This window comes from Geospiza fortis, unplaced genomic scaffold (genome assembly GCF_000277835.1).
Source record: "Geospiza fortis unplaced genomic scaffold, GeoFor_1.0 scaffold219, whole genome shotgun sequence".
Lineage (NCBI taxonomy): Eukaryota > Metazoa > Chordata > Aves > Passeriformes > Thraupidae > Geospiza > Geospiza fortis.
In genome coordinates this window covers 2,698,103-2,712,335 of record NW_005054376.1, presented here as the reverse complement: position 1 = coordinate 2,712,335, position 14,233 = coordinate 2,698,103, and the positions used below count along the sequence as shown (strand labels likewise).

Sequence of the window (14,233 nt, the reverse complement as noted above, 5' to 3'; positions counted from 1 at the left end):
GAGGCTGCCTCTTTCTGAGGCTAGACCATTGCTGGGGAGGCAGAGGCAGAGAGGATCCTGCCTTGCTGAAAGGAACTCCCGCCTAAGTCAAAGCAGAACACAAGAGTGGCAAGGATATGTAGAAAGGCTGATACATTTAAGCTTTTTAAAGCTTGCGGGTTTTTTAACCACTGTATGCCCAGGAAAGGTGCATCATTGACACAGAGCCATCACAAAGCTGCAGTTCTGTAGTCTGGGAGGTTGGACCTGATCTGGAGAGAGGTTAAAGCAGCTGGGGTGCATGCATCTGATTTTTCTGGAAGACTTACACCCTTGGCCAGAAAGTATGCTGAGAGAGGCCAAGGAAAGTAATGTTAATTTTCTCTCCTAGAAATTCAGCACAAGATCACTGAGACAAAGAAAGTATGCCAGGGGTAATTTGACAATTGACACATCAAGGCTTAGAGGCTATATTAAAAGAACTATTAGACATGTCAATTAATTTTCCTTTGCCTCATTAATGAGCATCTGAGCTATGCATCTTCTGTTTGAAGCAGCAAGTAATCATTTTTCTAGGTTCCTTCATGCTACGACAAGTCACAGCCCTCTTGAGACACACATGAGACAGGGCATAATAGAGTATGATTATTGTTCCTAATTTCATGAGTGACTCTAAACTTTCAAATTGAAGGGAAATTTAATATTTATTTTGCATGTTAAATGATGCCTCTGAAAAAAAAGAAACCTATGCAATTCAATGTTTTTCAAAGGACCAGCTTGTTCCATATTTTAATTTGATTCTTTAGCAGTAACTGAGTTTATCCACTAGCTCCAGTCCTGGATTCCAATGAAAGCTCCAAAAGAAAAAAAGGGGGAAAAAAACCCAACAACCCATGCCCCAAAACCAAAGTGAGGGCCCCCTCTTTCTTTTGCTATGGGAACTATGAAGTTGCTGACAACCTTCATTAAATGCCACAGCCAACTTCTGACATGCTCAGCAGTGAGTCTCATGACCCACAAACAGAAAGCCAATCTAAATCATGGAGTGGTTGTATTTGTCTTTTGTGTCTAGAAACCCGCTGCTGGAATTTGCTGAGTGCTTCTAAAAATGTAGCAGAAGGTTCACTGTCAAAAAGCATTGTCTTTGTAAATTTTACCTTCAAACCTTGAGCACAGCAAGCAAAAACTATTTAATGAACAGACAAAAAAACGAATGCAACACAAGAACTAAACTACCAAAACCTTCTGTGTCTCTGTTTTTCTGTGATGATTTGAAGTCTTTAAGCTGAAAGAATAACATCAAATATGACTTGAATCAATATGCCTTCAGGTTAAAACAAGTAAAATAAAAAAATAGTGAAGTGTTTTAAACAATGTTAAGGCCACACAACTAAAATATCCCTATCATGATACTAGATTTGAAAATTAAAATTTTAATACAAATATAAGTTCTGATGCATTGTGGATCATGTAAGTTTTAGGTTGATCCTTAAGGAAATAAAGACTATTACAGCTACATACTAAGCATGGAAAAGAGGCTATGAAATGCAGAGAACCTGAGAAAGCATTATTGTCTGAACTGAAGAGGCTTTGAGAGTCACCCATATCCTGTAACCACAGTGCTCTTTATAGTTCTAACTTTAGTTTTAGCTTGTCTCATTCATTTAGTTTTTTAGCTAGTTAGTTTTTTAGCTAGTTTAGTTTTTTCTAGTCTAATTTTAACTGCATTTCATCAGCTACATTCTTTTAGTATCTTTGGAAATCTCACCCTGACTGTCCCCAGCTTCTTGAGGCTCCTGCATCCATACATGGCTACCAAATTTATGGGAATTCCTAGGAAGGTGAGCAGGCTACTTTGATGAACAAAATTAAGACACTATAAATGCACATGGTCGTTATGCAATGCTGTGCAATTAAATAAAAAGCTCTAAATAGGAAGGAAGGAGCAATAACGATTCTTCTATAAACATCCTATCAAGAGCTGTGGGAGTGGGAAAGGACATCAGACCCATAGCACTGTTAGTCTGTCACCCTGAGTTTTGACAAGGGTAGGTTTTCCATCTGAGAAAGATATGACTATTTTGTAAGTGCTTCTGTTTGAATGACTTATGAATCACATGGAGTCAAAGGAGCACAGTGTACTACAAGTCAGTGTAATCCTGTCTGAATTCAGACCAGTAGTGGGAAACCTTATGGGTCAAAGACAAGGGGATTTTGTCCTCTGGGGTTGTGATTGTGATTGTTTCTATTGTAGGTAGAAAATTAATAAGCATTATGGATGATGGGCAAACTGATTGCCCCCCCAGTACTATCCCAAATAATCCAGCATTTCAGCAGAGGAAACTAAAATCTAAATTCAGAATCACCTCTGTGGTGACTCCTGAAGGCTATTTAAGTGTTTCTTGTCTTTATTGTCTGGATGAACTTGGCTCTTTCAAAAACTGCACTATGTCTTTCAGGTATTTGGAGTTCTTGGACGAAAAATCTAAGGGTTCCAAGAAAAAGCAGAATCATATATTTGTAAAAAGTTAAAAATAATATTTTCCATGACTTTAAAAAATAATAAATATTTCAACAAAGAATATTGTTTACAAATACCCTTTCAGGCAAATATACACAGGGGGAAAAAAAGTCCAAACCAAACAAACAGAGAAGTTAATTTGCATGGTAAGTTCAATACCTGCCAACTGTTGTTTATCAGAGACAGCAAAATAACAAGCCTTTTGTTCTGCCCAAATGCATTATTCTTCTGTTTTGGAAGCTTTGGTCTAATGCCTCCTGAACACTGGAGTTTATTTCTTAGCCAGATATTTTAGCGAGGCAAAGTAGATGCAGTAAGTCAGTCTGTCTGTCAGTCTTCCCCAGTAACTTCTGGACCTGCTGGCTAAGAGGGGTAGAAGGGAAGTACTTCAGTTGCTGCCTCCACAGAAAGAAACACTCAGTCCCAACCTACTAGAAACTCAGCTCCCTTGTTCCTGAAAATCCTTATTTTACGAGTAAAGTCTGAGAACTGAGTGTCTTTTAAATGTTTTCTTTTTAGAAATTGTTCATGGGGGTTGATAAGTGGTGTGGTATTTCTTTGTATTTGAATGGAAGGAACAAGCTTAGTGACATCTCTAAATGTGTGCCCCTTCTTTACTCTTGAGCAAATCTATCTGGGAGTGTCAACTTCAAAATATTCTAATGCCCATGAAATATTTGATTATTTTTTTATAAATGCTTCTCTTGGTTGTTCCTTTTCAGTCTGATGAAATTGCAGTTACCTAGGAGCCATATCAAAACCTCTTCAAAACTGCAAAGATTCACATGGATGTTGATATCAATTTTAACAAGTCAGATTTTATTCTTAAAGGAATGTGTCTTTTCTATATCTTAGTTTTCTGCTCTCTAGTTAAAGCTTTTTCTGGTGGTGCTGATATCTTAGGCCAGCACACTATGCTATCTCTCTCTCCTCTGTCTGTAGATGCACAAATGTAGCTGGTTTTTTTTCTGGAATGTTTTTTTTGTAGGCATAGTGTCCTTTCAGTACCCCAGCATCCTTTACTTACCTCTCTGCTTCTTGTTATTCTTTGATACTGTTGTTTCTCATGGTGACACTCTTGTGTTCTGGCACAAGCTGGAGTCACTTACCTACATCTGGGATAGGAGTTCTGAATGTGTCTGAGAGGAAATGCGCCCAAAGGAAAACATAGACCCAGAGCACATTTTTATCTAAAGCACATAGAAAAATCATAATGAGCTTATTATATTGCATTTTCATTATTGAAAAACAACATTTCTAACTGGAAAAGCATGCCATCTGCCTCATTTGAGCTTGATTTGTTAGTTTGTTTTTTTTTTTTTTTTAATCCTTTTAGAGATGTGTGTTACTATGGTCCTGTGCAGTAATTAGCAGAAAGTTTTAGGATTTCTTAGCATCAGTCAGAAAGCTTTGCTTCTCATAGCAAATGTCCCCTTTGGGAAGGAAGTTTCGGATGAAGAGCATTTCACTGGATCAATAGATGACACCAACAGAAAAGGAAGCTGGCATTTGTCTTGTCGTGTCTTACATGCAGCTATGGGCTATAGAGGAAAGTATGTTATCTAGAGATTGCCTCTGATAAGGGGATATCCCTTAAAATCCCAGTGCAGCTAGCAATCACACATTGGTTTTTGAGAAACAAGCCGTACAATTTTTAAGTTTCTATTTTAAGCTGTCTTCACACTGAAGGAAAATTTGTGAAATTTCTTTCCAAAGGCAGCCAGGCAGCCTAGTATAACACTACCTGAACACCTTAAACACAGCTGGTATCCCTTGTGTCGTACAGTATAACAAGTGGGAAGGAGAGCACTGCACAAGGAATTATACAGTTTTCCTTCTTTTTCTTTCTTTCTTCCTTATTTTTCTTTCTCTATTTTTTCTTAAAGGTGGAAGACCTGATTTCTGTAAACAACCCCCTAAAGGTACTCCCCCACCAATAGCAGCCCACTGTAAAATGGATAAGGTTCTCATTATGTATCCTCCATGTCTTGATCACAATTTCTTATCATGGTTGACATTCTGGTCCAGTTATATCAGGTACATTCTGTGTAAGTCCTTTAGAAGACCGGGATAAAACCCTGCTGAATGCGGGATCATTTTGCCTTGGGCAGAGAGTTAGTCAAAGTGCACATAGTTCAAGGTGGATTTCTAGTCAGATTCTGCAGTACTGGGACATTCTGAAAGAAGTATTTTTGAATTGAACATAGCTCAGAAGGAATTAAATTAGTTCTTTAATGCTTGGTTTTTCTCCAGAGCCATCAACACAAATTACTTTCTAAAATAGGCAGCAAATATAATAACACAGCATTAAACTGAAAAGAAAAAGTTAATACTGTTATTACGTGATGCATTTTGTTTCACTAAATTGTATGGATAATTTCCACCATAATTTCAGTGGTGTTTACAAAGATCTTTTAAAAATATTTGAGTTTTACATTTCCTATAACTGTGTTTTTCATAATGTAATTGAATTTAAGATATCTGTACAGTGTACCAGTTTTCTGAGATAACTGTTTAATGATGTTTTTTCTGAGATAACTGGTAAATGGTGTTTTAAATATAAAAATGTCCTAGAGTATTCTGCACATGCACATAAGTCCTTTCTTTTTTTAAGGCTCTTAAAGATTTAATTAAGCTGGCCTAACACAGGTTTACTTCTTTAAGAAAACATGTTGTATTAAAGCAAAAACATTTTTGTAATATGCTGTGTAGTAGCTTCAGTTATCCGCTCAAACCTCAGATCGTTCTCTCTCATCAAACCGTGAAGAAGGGTTCTTCCAAAATTGTTATAGGTATATTTGGAAAATGTATGCCTTGTAAATACTCTAAACATTGCAAGCAATTTTCTGTTTGTGAGATTTCTTTTTTTAATGTATTACACTTTGTTGTAGTTTCATGAATTGCCTTGTCTGACCATGTTTAAATCTACAGGGATTTATTTTAAAATGTATTCTAATTGGTGTTACCTGGGTCATGTCTTACTTCATTCTCTTCATAGGGGCTATTCCTGAGTCAAACACTTCTGTTCGTGGACACGTTGCTGCACAAAGTAATAAAAATCAAAAAGCTCTAATTGATATAGAGTAAAAAAATAATTTCCAATGTCAAGATTTCTCTAAATACATGCTCCATTGTTCCTACAGACTCCAGCCATTTTTTTTTCTGCCTAGTTCTTCCTTGTAAATTTGCTATGAGAAAGAAAAGGTCATTTTTGTCAGGTCAGTACAGAAGGTTCTGGAGATCTGACTGGAATAACACTCATGGTGTTTTAGAAGCATTTTTTTGCACAAGCTTACACTATAAGTTAACTTTTTTTTCTTTCTTTTTATCTTTACACCCACCTATTCCTATGGTGCATAAGAATTATAAATCTGCACAAGAACTGAGTGGTGCATTTGGTTTAACAACTGACATCCTAACTCCAGCACTTACATACATACAATTTAATTGTGGCAAGGGAAGCAATGCATGCAGGAATTCATTTTTTGTTTCATCCTGTTGCTGTGAACACCAGACAGAAGTCAAAGGGCTTTGACTGATGGCTTGTCTGTGTTTGTGTAAGATGAAGTTTCGTTGCTGTATGGCCAGACCTTCAGAAAGAAACGGAGGATCAATTGTGGTGTGCTGTGTGTCTTCTGCCTGCTCTGCCCACAGCAGCCACCAGTCTGTTGATTCTCACTGGAGGAAGGTGGTTGTTTGTCTCCAGCTGTACATGCTCCTAGTGTGATGCTGCTGCTAGTTAAGCACAGGATGGAAAAGATCAAAGCTGTGCCTTTCCCTCCCCCCACCTATTTTTTTTTAATTATTATTTTTTTTAAATCCACTCCACAAGGCTGTTTCTTATTTTGGTGTTTCACCTCTCTCTGCTACAATGTTTTTTGCTAATCTCACCTGTTAGTTTGGTGGAGTTTCAGCTGGTGCTGGATTGCCATTTTAACTTGGCAACTTCAGAGTCTTGTTTCCCAATGGCCTGCCAGCTAAATTGGTGCGTTACAGATGAATGCACAGCTCACAGATGGTGTTTGAGTGTTTAGTGGCTCTCAGAAGTAGATATGTATTTGGTCAGGAGGAAGATTGCATTTTTTCTCCAGACAGAGCAAATGTCCTTGGGGAGGTTTTCTGTGTCAAGGTAGAAAACAGTTCCACAGATCAGGTACAAGGGACTCTCCTAGCTTAGGCACAAGTACTGCCTACAAATACATATGTATTTCTTTTCTTCTGGATAGGGTACAATGATCCTATTAACGCAAACAAGAAGTTTTAAATCTTGAATGTGTTTTAAGTCCAACATTTCACTTCCTGTAGTCTTTCATTTATTTTTTAACTGAGATAAGCTTGAATGTGATCCTATAAACTTCTTCTCCAGGTCCTAAATGCTGTTTTATTGCTCATGCACAAGATTGAGCATTCAGCATTACTTTCTGAGTGAACAGCTTTACAGATAATGCTGGTTTTTTTTGAGAGCTATACTTCCTCTGACATCTTGCATCCTCCCCTGTGTGGTTTGTGCCTTTTTCTCATTCATTCATTGTCACCTTATTTACTTAAAGTAGTCAGAGGGCAATAAGTAGGGGAGGAGTTACATGCCTTCTTTTGCTTCTTGACTGGTCTAGTCATGTCATGAGGATGAATAACAGAGGCTGTCTGCTGCCTTTTGTTCCTTTCTAGAATGAAATAAAAACCAGAGCTGCTTAAAAGTTCTGAAAGCTGCACTCGATTTCTTCACTTCATGTTTGTACCCATCCAGAGCTGGAAGCAGCCAGACTGGAATATTTTAACAAAGTTTGTTCTTGTAAGATTTCCAGACTGTTTTGCCAAGCCATTAAGCTCTTGAAAATGCAGTTAAGCATGAAATAGGCAAAGTTTTAGTCACTTACCTAAACAGCAGCCATGATGATAATAATTTGTTTTTTAGTAATTTTTGCTTTGTCATTGTCAGATGCTGCTCAAAGCTGAAATGTGCAAAGCTTTGCCAGCTCTCTACAAGGAGCCACACTGTCCTCCAGCACTACTGCCACTCTGCTTAAATTTTGTGATTCTTTTTTTGTCCAATGCTTTCTTGCCCAGCTGGGTAAGAAATCTCTTCTTGTGAATGTCTCAGTTAATTCCCTTAGGAAATTCTTAGTTAGCTAAGGTCAGGAGATGGGCTTCTCTGCCAGCCTAACACTGTTGGGTAAAGGGAGTGCTGAGGACATGAATCTGCTCCTCTTTGCCAATTTTCTGTTGTCATAAACTCTCTTATAGTGAAAGCTGACTGTCCACCATCTTCAGGCTAGCACAGTTATATCCAGAGCAATATGAATCTGTCAGCACTTTCTTCCCATCCTCTGTAATGAATATTACTTGGCCCACTGACCCAGAGTGTGCCCCCGCCCAGTATAGGAGAGCGTAGTGGTTCCTCCAAGGCTACAGCTGTGCCAGCACATAACCCCAGGAGTGTGTTGTGGGAAAAGTTCAGCTGCTGTGTTTGTTCTGGCTCTTGGCTATGCATGTAATGCAAACACACCTAAGATGTAGCTGATTCAGAGTTTACTGCTTGCTGGCTGTCTCCCATGAGCTGGCACAGCCTGGACCTTGGAAGGAGAGCAGCCACCATCAGCGTCCTCCTCCCCAGCTTGGTGGGGCAGCATGGGTGTTTACAGGGGCAGTCACGCACCCGTGTCATATTCTTTGCAGTAAATGAAAAACAATTATTGCAGTTATTGGATTACTCTTTTTTCCTGTTTCACACAAATGTTTAACTCCTAAAAGCCCTGCTTTTGGATTTTGGATTTTGGATTTTGCTTCTGGCAGTTTTTTTTTCCCACCGCAGCTGCACCTGAAAAATAAATGTGGCATGATTTCCAGCATTTCTTCTATATCACGACTTTGAGTTTTTCAGTAAGCAGTAGGTCAAATTCTCCTATGAGCATTTGTATGTTGAGGAACTACCTAATGTCCCCTCAGGTCTTTTGTCACCTCTCTCACAGAAGACAGCCCCTAGGTAGCCCTTGTAACTGTTTGTGATACCTGCTTTCTTGGTTGCTTGCAAAGTGAAGAACATGAAACATAGGTGTGTCCTGGAAAGAACTAAGAAAAAACAGTGCCTCCATCCTTGGCAAATCCCTGGTTATATTCACTTTGCATGCAAATAAACAAAAAAGTAATATTTTATTAGGAATCCAGTGGATAGAATAATGGACTGTAACTCAGGAGAGCTTGGTTCTCAGCTCTGCCGTTGGCTTATTAGGCAAAGTCATTTGTGTCATCACCATACAGCCTGGAATAAAGACAGTTTCTTTTTAATGCAATACATGACTTTAAAAGGAAGAATATTATGCAGAAGGAATAATAATAACAATAATAAATAATAATAAATTATGTGGTTTATATGTATGTTTATGTGGAACGAAGCATATTCTCTTCTGCCTCATGCTTCATCAGTGGTGCTTTGAACTGGTTTCCATTTGAAGGGTTACATGTATTAGTGTACTAATTTTAGATGTGCCTTCAGATACGGGTGTGATTTTATCCTGAAAGTGATAACATTTCATTGTAGTAACACTGGGCAGCATTTCCTGCATGTTCATTTCCGTTGATAAGCCATAAAGGACTAAGTTTATGGACCCTGCCATTTAGAGTGGTGGTGGGGAGGGATATTTTTTATTTGTGAATGGGTAAATGTGTTGCACTGACTCTTGGGCTGTAAGGACTGCGTATGATTCCCTGAAAGCAATTTGCATAAACTAATTTGTGTCTGCATTGGCTCTTTAAATCTTCTCTGTCTGTATGGGTGACAAAGAAACATTTATTTTGCCTTATTTTACGCAATGTAAATAATAGATACATTCAGGATAGATCCTGAATACCTCAGCTGGTGAGCACCATTGTAGCTCTGGAGTAAGCAGGGTTGCATCAGCTGAGCATCTACCCCGCCATCAGCTCTAAGTGCCAGCCTTGCAGTGCATTATACAAATGTTCACCGTAGTTTGTCAGCAACAAAGCTGTCACCCAACAGTACACACTGCCTTCTATCAACCATTACTTTTCTGTCATCATCATCAAGTGCAGCTTAAGAGAATCTGTGCATCGTTTCTTTCCTTCTGAACAATTTCCATAGAAATAATTGACCTGCTTTTATGGTAATTCAGTCTCTGCTGTTTGTTGCTGCAGCATTTCCCAAGGAAAAATGCAAAACTAATGCCCTAGAACAAAAACATTCAGCCAAATTACTTACCAGTAATCCAAGGAATCATGGATAAATCCATTGCTCAAGTGGCTTCTCATTTGGAACTTTATATAGTTTTCACCCAAGGGTTAAGGTTTGGGTTTTTTTGTGGGTGGAGGGGTTATTTTGTTTTTGAAAGGTAATACTCATGCTCTCTGCCCTACAGCAACTTTATATAAATCTCTTCTGAAAACTGTATCTGCCAGCACTGCACTCCTCCCCCAAGCTTTTACTACTAACACCAGCTAAAAATATTTAAAGGGACTGTTTCCATTTGTTTGGTGCATTTCATTTCATGTTTCTGCCTCTTCCTTTCTTCATTTTTCAAAAAAGTCAATAAAAGAGGTCATTTAAGCCTAGTGTTTTGAAGTGGCAACTAGCAAACAGCCTTACAGCATGATTAATGAGTTCTCAGGAACACTTTCCTGAAACTCACAAGTAAGTTGGGGCCAATTGAATTTGTTTTAAAGTAAATGAAGATATTCCAGTCATGGGCTGGGACTTTCACTGAGTCACTGTGTAGGCTACATTTTCCACCAGTTTCTACCACTGGCTGATGGTGCTCGTGTCAAGGTATAACCTTGGGAAGTGTAACCTAGCACAGAAGTGACATTCAGAATCTGGACTTCCTACAAGATAAACAAATAAGTGTTTAGTTTCCATTTAAGAGCAGGAAATTGTGATCAAGGCATTTGATGAAAATTGTGAAGTCTTAAAAAGGATAATTGCTGTTACAAAAATAAAAACAAATGTCATTTGATTCTACCCAAAAGACATATTTTTCTTGATTTCTTTGACTTCCAACAAGCTTAGGTTTCTGTGGAGTTTCTAGGCTGCTATTGCTTTATTCAGAGGAAAGGTGTAGCTAAGGAAAGACATCATAGATGCTGCTCTGCTTGTTTAGGCAGGATCAGTCTGTGGAAAGCTTTTGGGTTTGATATGTGAGCACATTTTTATTTCTCTACTTTCATTTATAAGTTTGTTGAGCAGATGGATTCCCGTGGCTGACAGAGTCAGCATCTCAGTAGGGATGACACAGGGGAAGACATCAGTTCTCTTTTGACCTCTTGAAAATGGGAGTAGTGTGTGGAGCAATGGAGTGATGGAAGTACATATTATTTTCACTGCTGCCTAAACCTTAGGGAAGTTCCATAGCCACACTTTGTATGGTGTGCTCACACTGTGTACAGAAGCACCTTCCACACAGCGACTGGAGCAAGTGTGTTCATGGAGCTCCTGTGAAAGTACTGATTGCCCTGGGAGGTCCTGCTGCAGTGAGCAAGGGCTTTACTCATCTTCCCAACCAATGGTTTTGGTCACCAAGGGTTTTCACTATCCCTGGCATTCCAGGACTGCCATGAATGAAAAAGGATTGAGTATTTTCAGTGCTCTGAGCTGTGTGCTCTCCATCTCTGTTTGTGTGTTGGGTTGGAGGAAGGATTTACATTCTTGAAACGTTTTAACATTTTACAGGTGGTCCATTGAATATTTCATTCTGGTGTTGCTTATTTAGAGGTAGCTTCAATTAGTAAATCGAGACTAAATGACCTAATAGTAGATGATTCTTACATAAAATGAAGTGTTGAGCTAAATCCATTTTTTTTTTTTAAATATACATGGTTACTCGTGCTCTTGGCACAGAGATGAAGATTGGCAGTGATCCCTGTAGGATGTGGATTTCTGACATGGGTGAGGCTGGATGGAACATCTATGTAATTCTGCTTGTTTGATGAAGGATGAATATTATGATATTGAGCTAAGAGTATTATTTTTTCTTTTTTTTTTTTTTTTTTAACAAATAAACTATTTGGTGTAACAAAAATGCAGTGTGGTTAATCCTGCCCTATTAACTTTTCTCAAAGAGTGAATGCTTTAAGAGTAAATTTGATGGAAGCTATTAAGGATGACAAAAACTTCTTTATATGAAAGGAAGTGTAGTGCAATCTAGCTGCAGAGTTCAGAACATTTAGAATTCCATGGTTATTGTAGTATAATACCACAGTCAATTATATTTCTTATTTTACATTTTTCTTTGTCTCTTTCTCACACAAGCCTAGACTATGAATTCATAATGTTAATGAAAAGTGTTGTGATGTTCCTGTAGGCTGCTGTGGGAAAATAATTACAACATGAGGAAGGTCATTCATGATGCGGCCCTTCTCTAAAGTAGGACTTTATGGCTATTTAGGACATAAGCAAAATGGACTACATAACTTGAAAAAACCTTCAAAACCTCTGACACATCAACCTACAGTCACTGCAAGAATCAGCTTTCTCAGCCCACAGATCTTTCTGTGAGAAGTTTTAGTTATTTGTGCTTGAGGCCTTTGGCGACCCAAACCCTTCTTTTTTGGTGCTGTGCCCATGACAACTTCTTGTCCTCTCCTTCTCCAACCATGTAACTAAAGCCTGAACCTTCTCATGAACAAAGGGGCTGGCTGACAGCCTGCCATCTCCTCCACATGCATCCTGAGCAGCACTGAGGATCAGGAGTAACATGATGCCAAGGCTAGTCCTTCTCATTCAAACCTAGACTAAATGTAGAAACCTTTTAAGTTTCTTCTCTATTGCTATTCACAGTGCTTTTTGTGACTGCTGGAGAAAGAGATGTACACAATTACTCAAGAAATATGTGTAGACAGGAAAGAGCAAAATACAGTGCAAGTACGTCTGCTGCTTCTTCTTCAGTCACATGCTACAGTTTAAAAAGCCAGCATGTTTTCTTCCACAAAAAGACCTTTATACTTCTGAAGCCTTAATCAATATAAATAACAGTTTGAGCATGATGACATCATATTTAGTCCTAGAGTTGTACATCTCAGCTGCTTAGTCATTTAAATCAGTGGAAATAAGCATAGCAGTTAGAAGTTTTAAAAGGTCAAAGAAGCTACTGTCTTTCCAGCTTTGAATCAGCTGAAAGACTCCAGTTTCTGGGAAACATAATGCCAAGGCTGCATCTTGGCATCTCATTTCCTCCCTCCACCTCCTTTGAAGCACTACAGTAATTAGCTTAAAGAGAAAATCACACCACACTCAGTAGCAGAATCCTTTACAGTGAAAGTTCCTTTCTATTTTCTCTTTTACTTGAAACTAAAGAGGAGTTTTAGCCCACATTATGTCCTGAAATATTTTGACTGAAGTGCTCTTACCAAATGCCAAAAAGCTGTTCACAGGTTTTCAGTAAAATTACTACTTTTCAGTACAAATATGACAAGTTCTTTTACTATTTATTTTCTCAGAAGGAAAACAAGAGATAAAGAGTTCCTCAGAGAACAATTTGTGAGAAAAATTAAAATAAAAATGAAACCAAAAGGCTTTTAAAACCTTTGTTTTAAATGTGATTTGTTGTCCTTCTAAAAGTGGTGGAGCGATTTCTGGGAGAAAGCCACCTCTCACCTAGACTGCCATGAAAAAAACCAACTTTTTTTTGGTCGTTTTTAATGTCAGATGCATTGTTTAATCAAAGTTGTGATCAGAACCTGTGCTACATTATCTGAACCTGTACAGCAGGACTCTGCATCTGCTGCTTCTTATGTGCTTTTAGGAATGACTCTTTGTTTTGTTTCCATGCATTTCCAGTTGCCGCTCTGCTGCTGATGTGAAGCTGTCCAGGCAGGTTGTGGAGCGTTTCCATTTCGTGGTGTACACAGCCTTTTCAGAGCTGGGAGCCACACGCTGGCGCTCCAGGGAATTCTGGCTGCTTGCACTGCTGGTAGTTGTGCTTTGGTTCCTGAGACTTTACCTGCATTATTTGAGCCAGTGGCTCTTCCTTCGGACCATCTCAGTTCCTGTTGCAAAGTAAGTCCTGCTAAACTCTTTTCTCTGTAAGAATATTTCTCCAAATAGCTTGATTCAAAGCCGGTCGTTTGCACTATGAGGAGAACTGATGGCTAAGGCTCATGCTGAGAGCTCAACATGCAAGCTCTGATAGGAGCCCCTGCAGAAACTAAGAGAACAAGGACTGCATCCAGAGTCCAGTGATCTGATATTCAAATGTGCACATCAGGCGAAGGTGTTAGTAATATAGACTTTAAACACAGAACATGACATGTCCATTTGTGAATCTTGTGTCGTGCCTACCTCTCTCCCATCGGAGATACTCAGCAGATTATGTATCTTCCAGAAGATTAATTTATCACTTTGGATAAAGTATTTCAAAGTGCCTAAGGAGTGCAGAAAACTGAAGAAGCATTTAAATAATATTTCATGCTACCAAAGTGATCTATGAGTAAAATACTTACAAGAATTTAACTTTGATATATCAGTTTTACTGTGAGTACTGCAATGAGTTGACATATTTTAACTGTATAATACATTAACTTTAGCTCAGGAATTAGACCTCTCTAGAGTGTTGCAGGAAAATCATTGCTTGTCATTACCTGGCATGAAAAAACCCAAAGATGGAGTACAAGTCCAGTAGGTGATAAATACCTGACTCTATTCATGTTTCTGTGTGGTAGAGAAGGGTTTTACAGAGCAAAAATGTTCCATCATGCTTAGGAAAGCAAATATTTCTCTGATAGAAA

At 38.5% G+C, this 14,233-nt stretch overlaps 1 protein-coding gene across 1 annotated transcript in view; it reads left to right on the top strand.

Annotated features, from left to right (window-relative positions):
• Window positions 1-14,233, top strand: part of OFCC1 (orofacial cleft 1 candidate 1) — a 158,291-nt gene that overhangs the window by 91,663 nt on the left and 52,395 nt on the right. Inside the window, exon 12 of the mRNA XM_014308603.1 lies at window positions 13,287-13,505. Within this exon, the coding sequence (XP_014164078.1) occupies window positions 13,287-13,505 (219 nt within the window). The remainder of the gene's footprint in view (window positions 1-13,286; window positions 13,506-14,233) is intronic.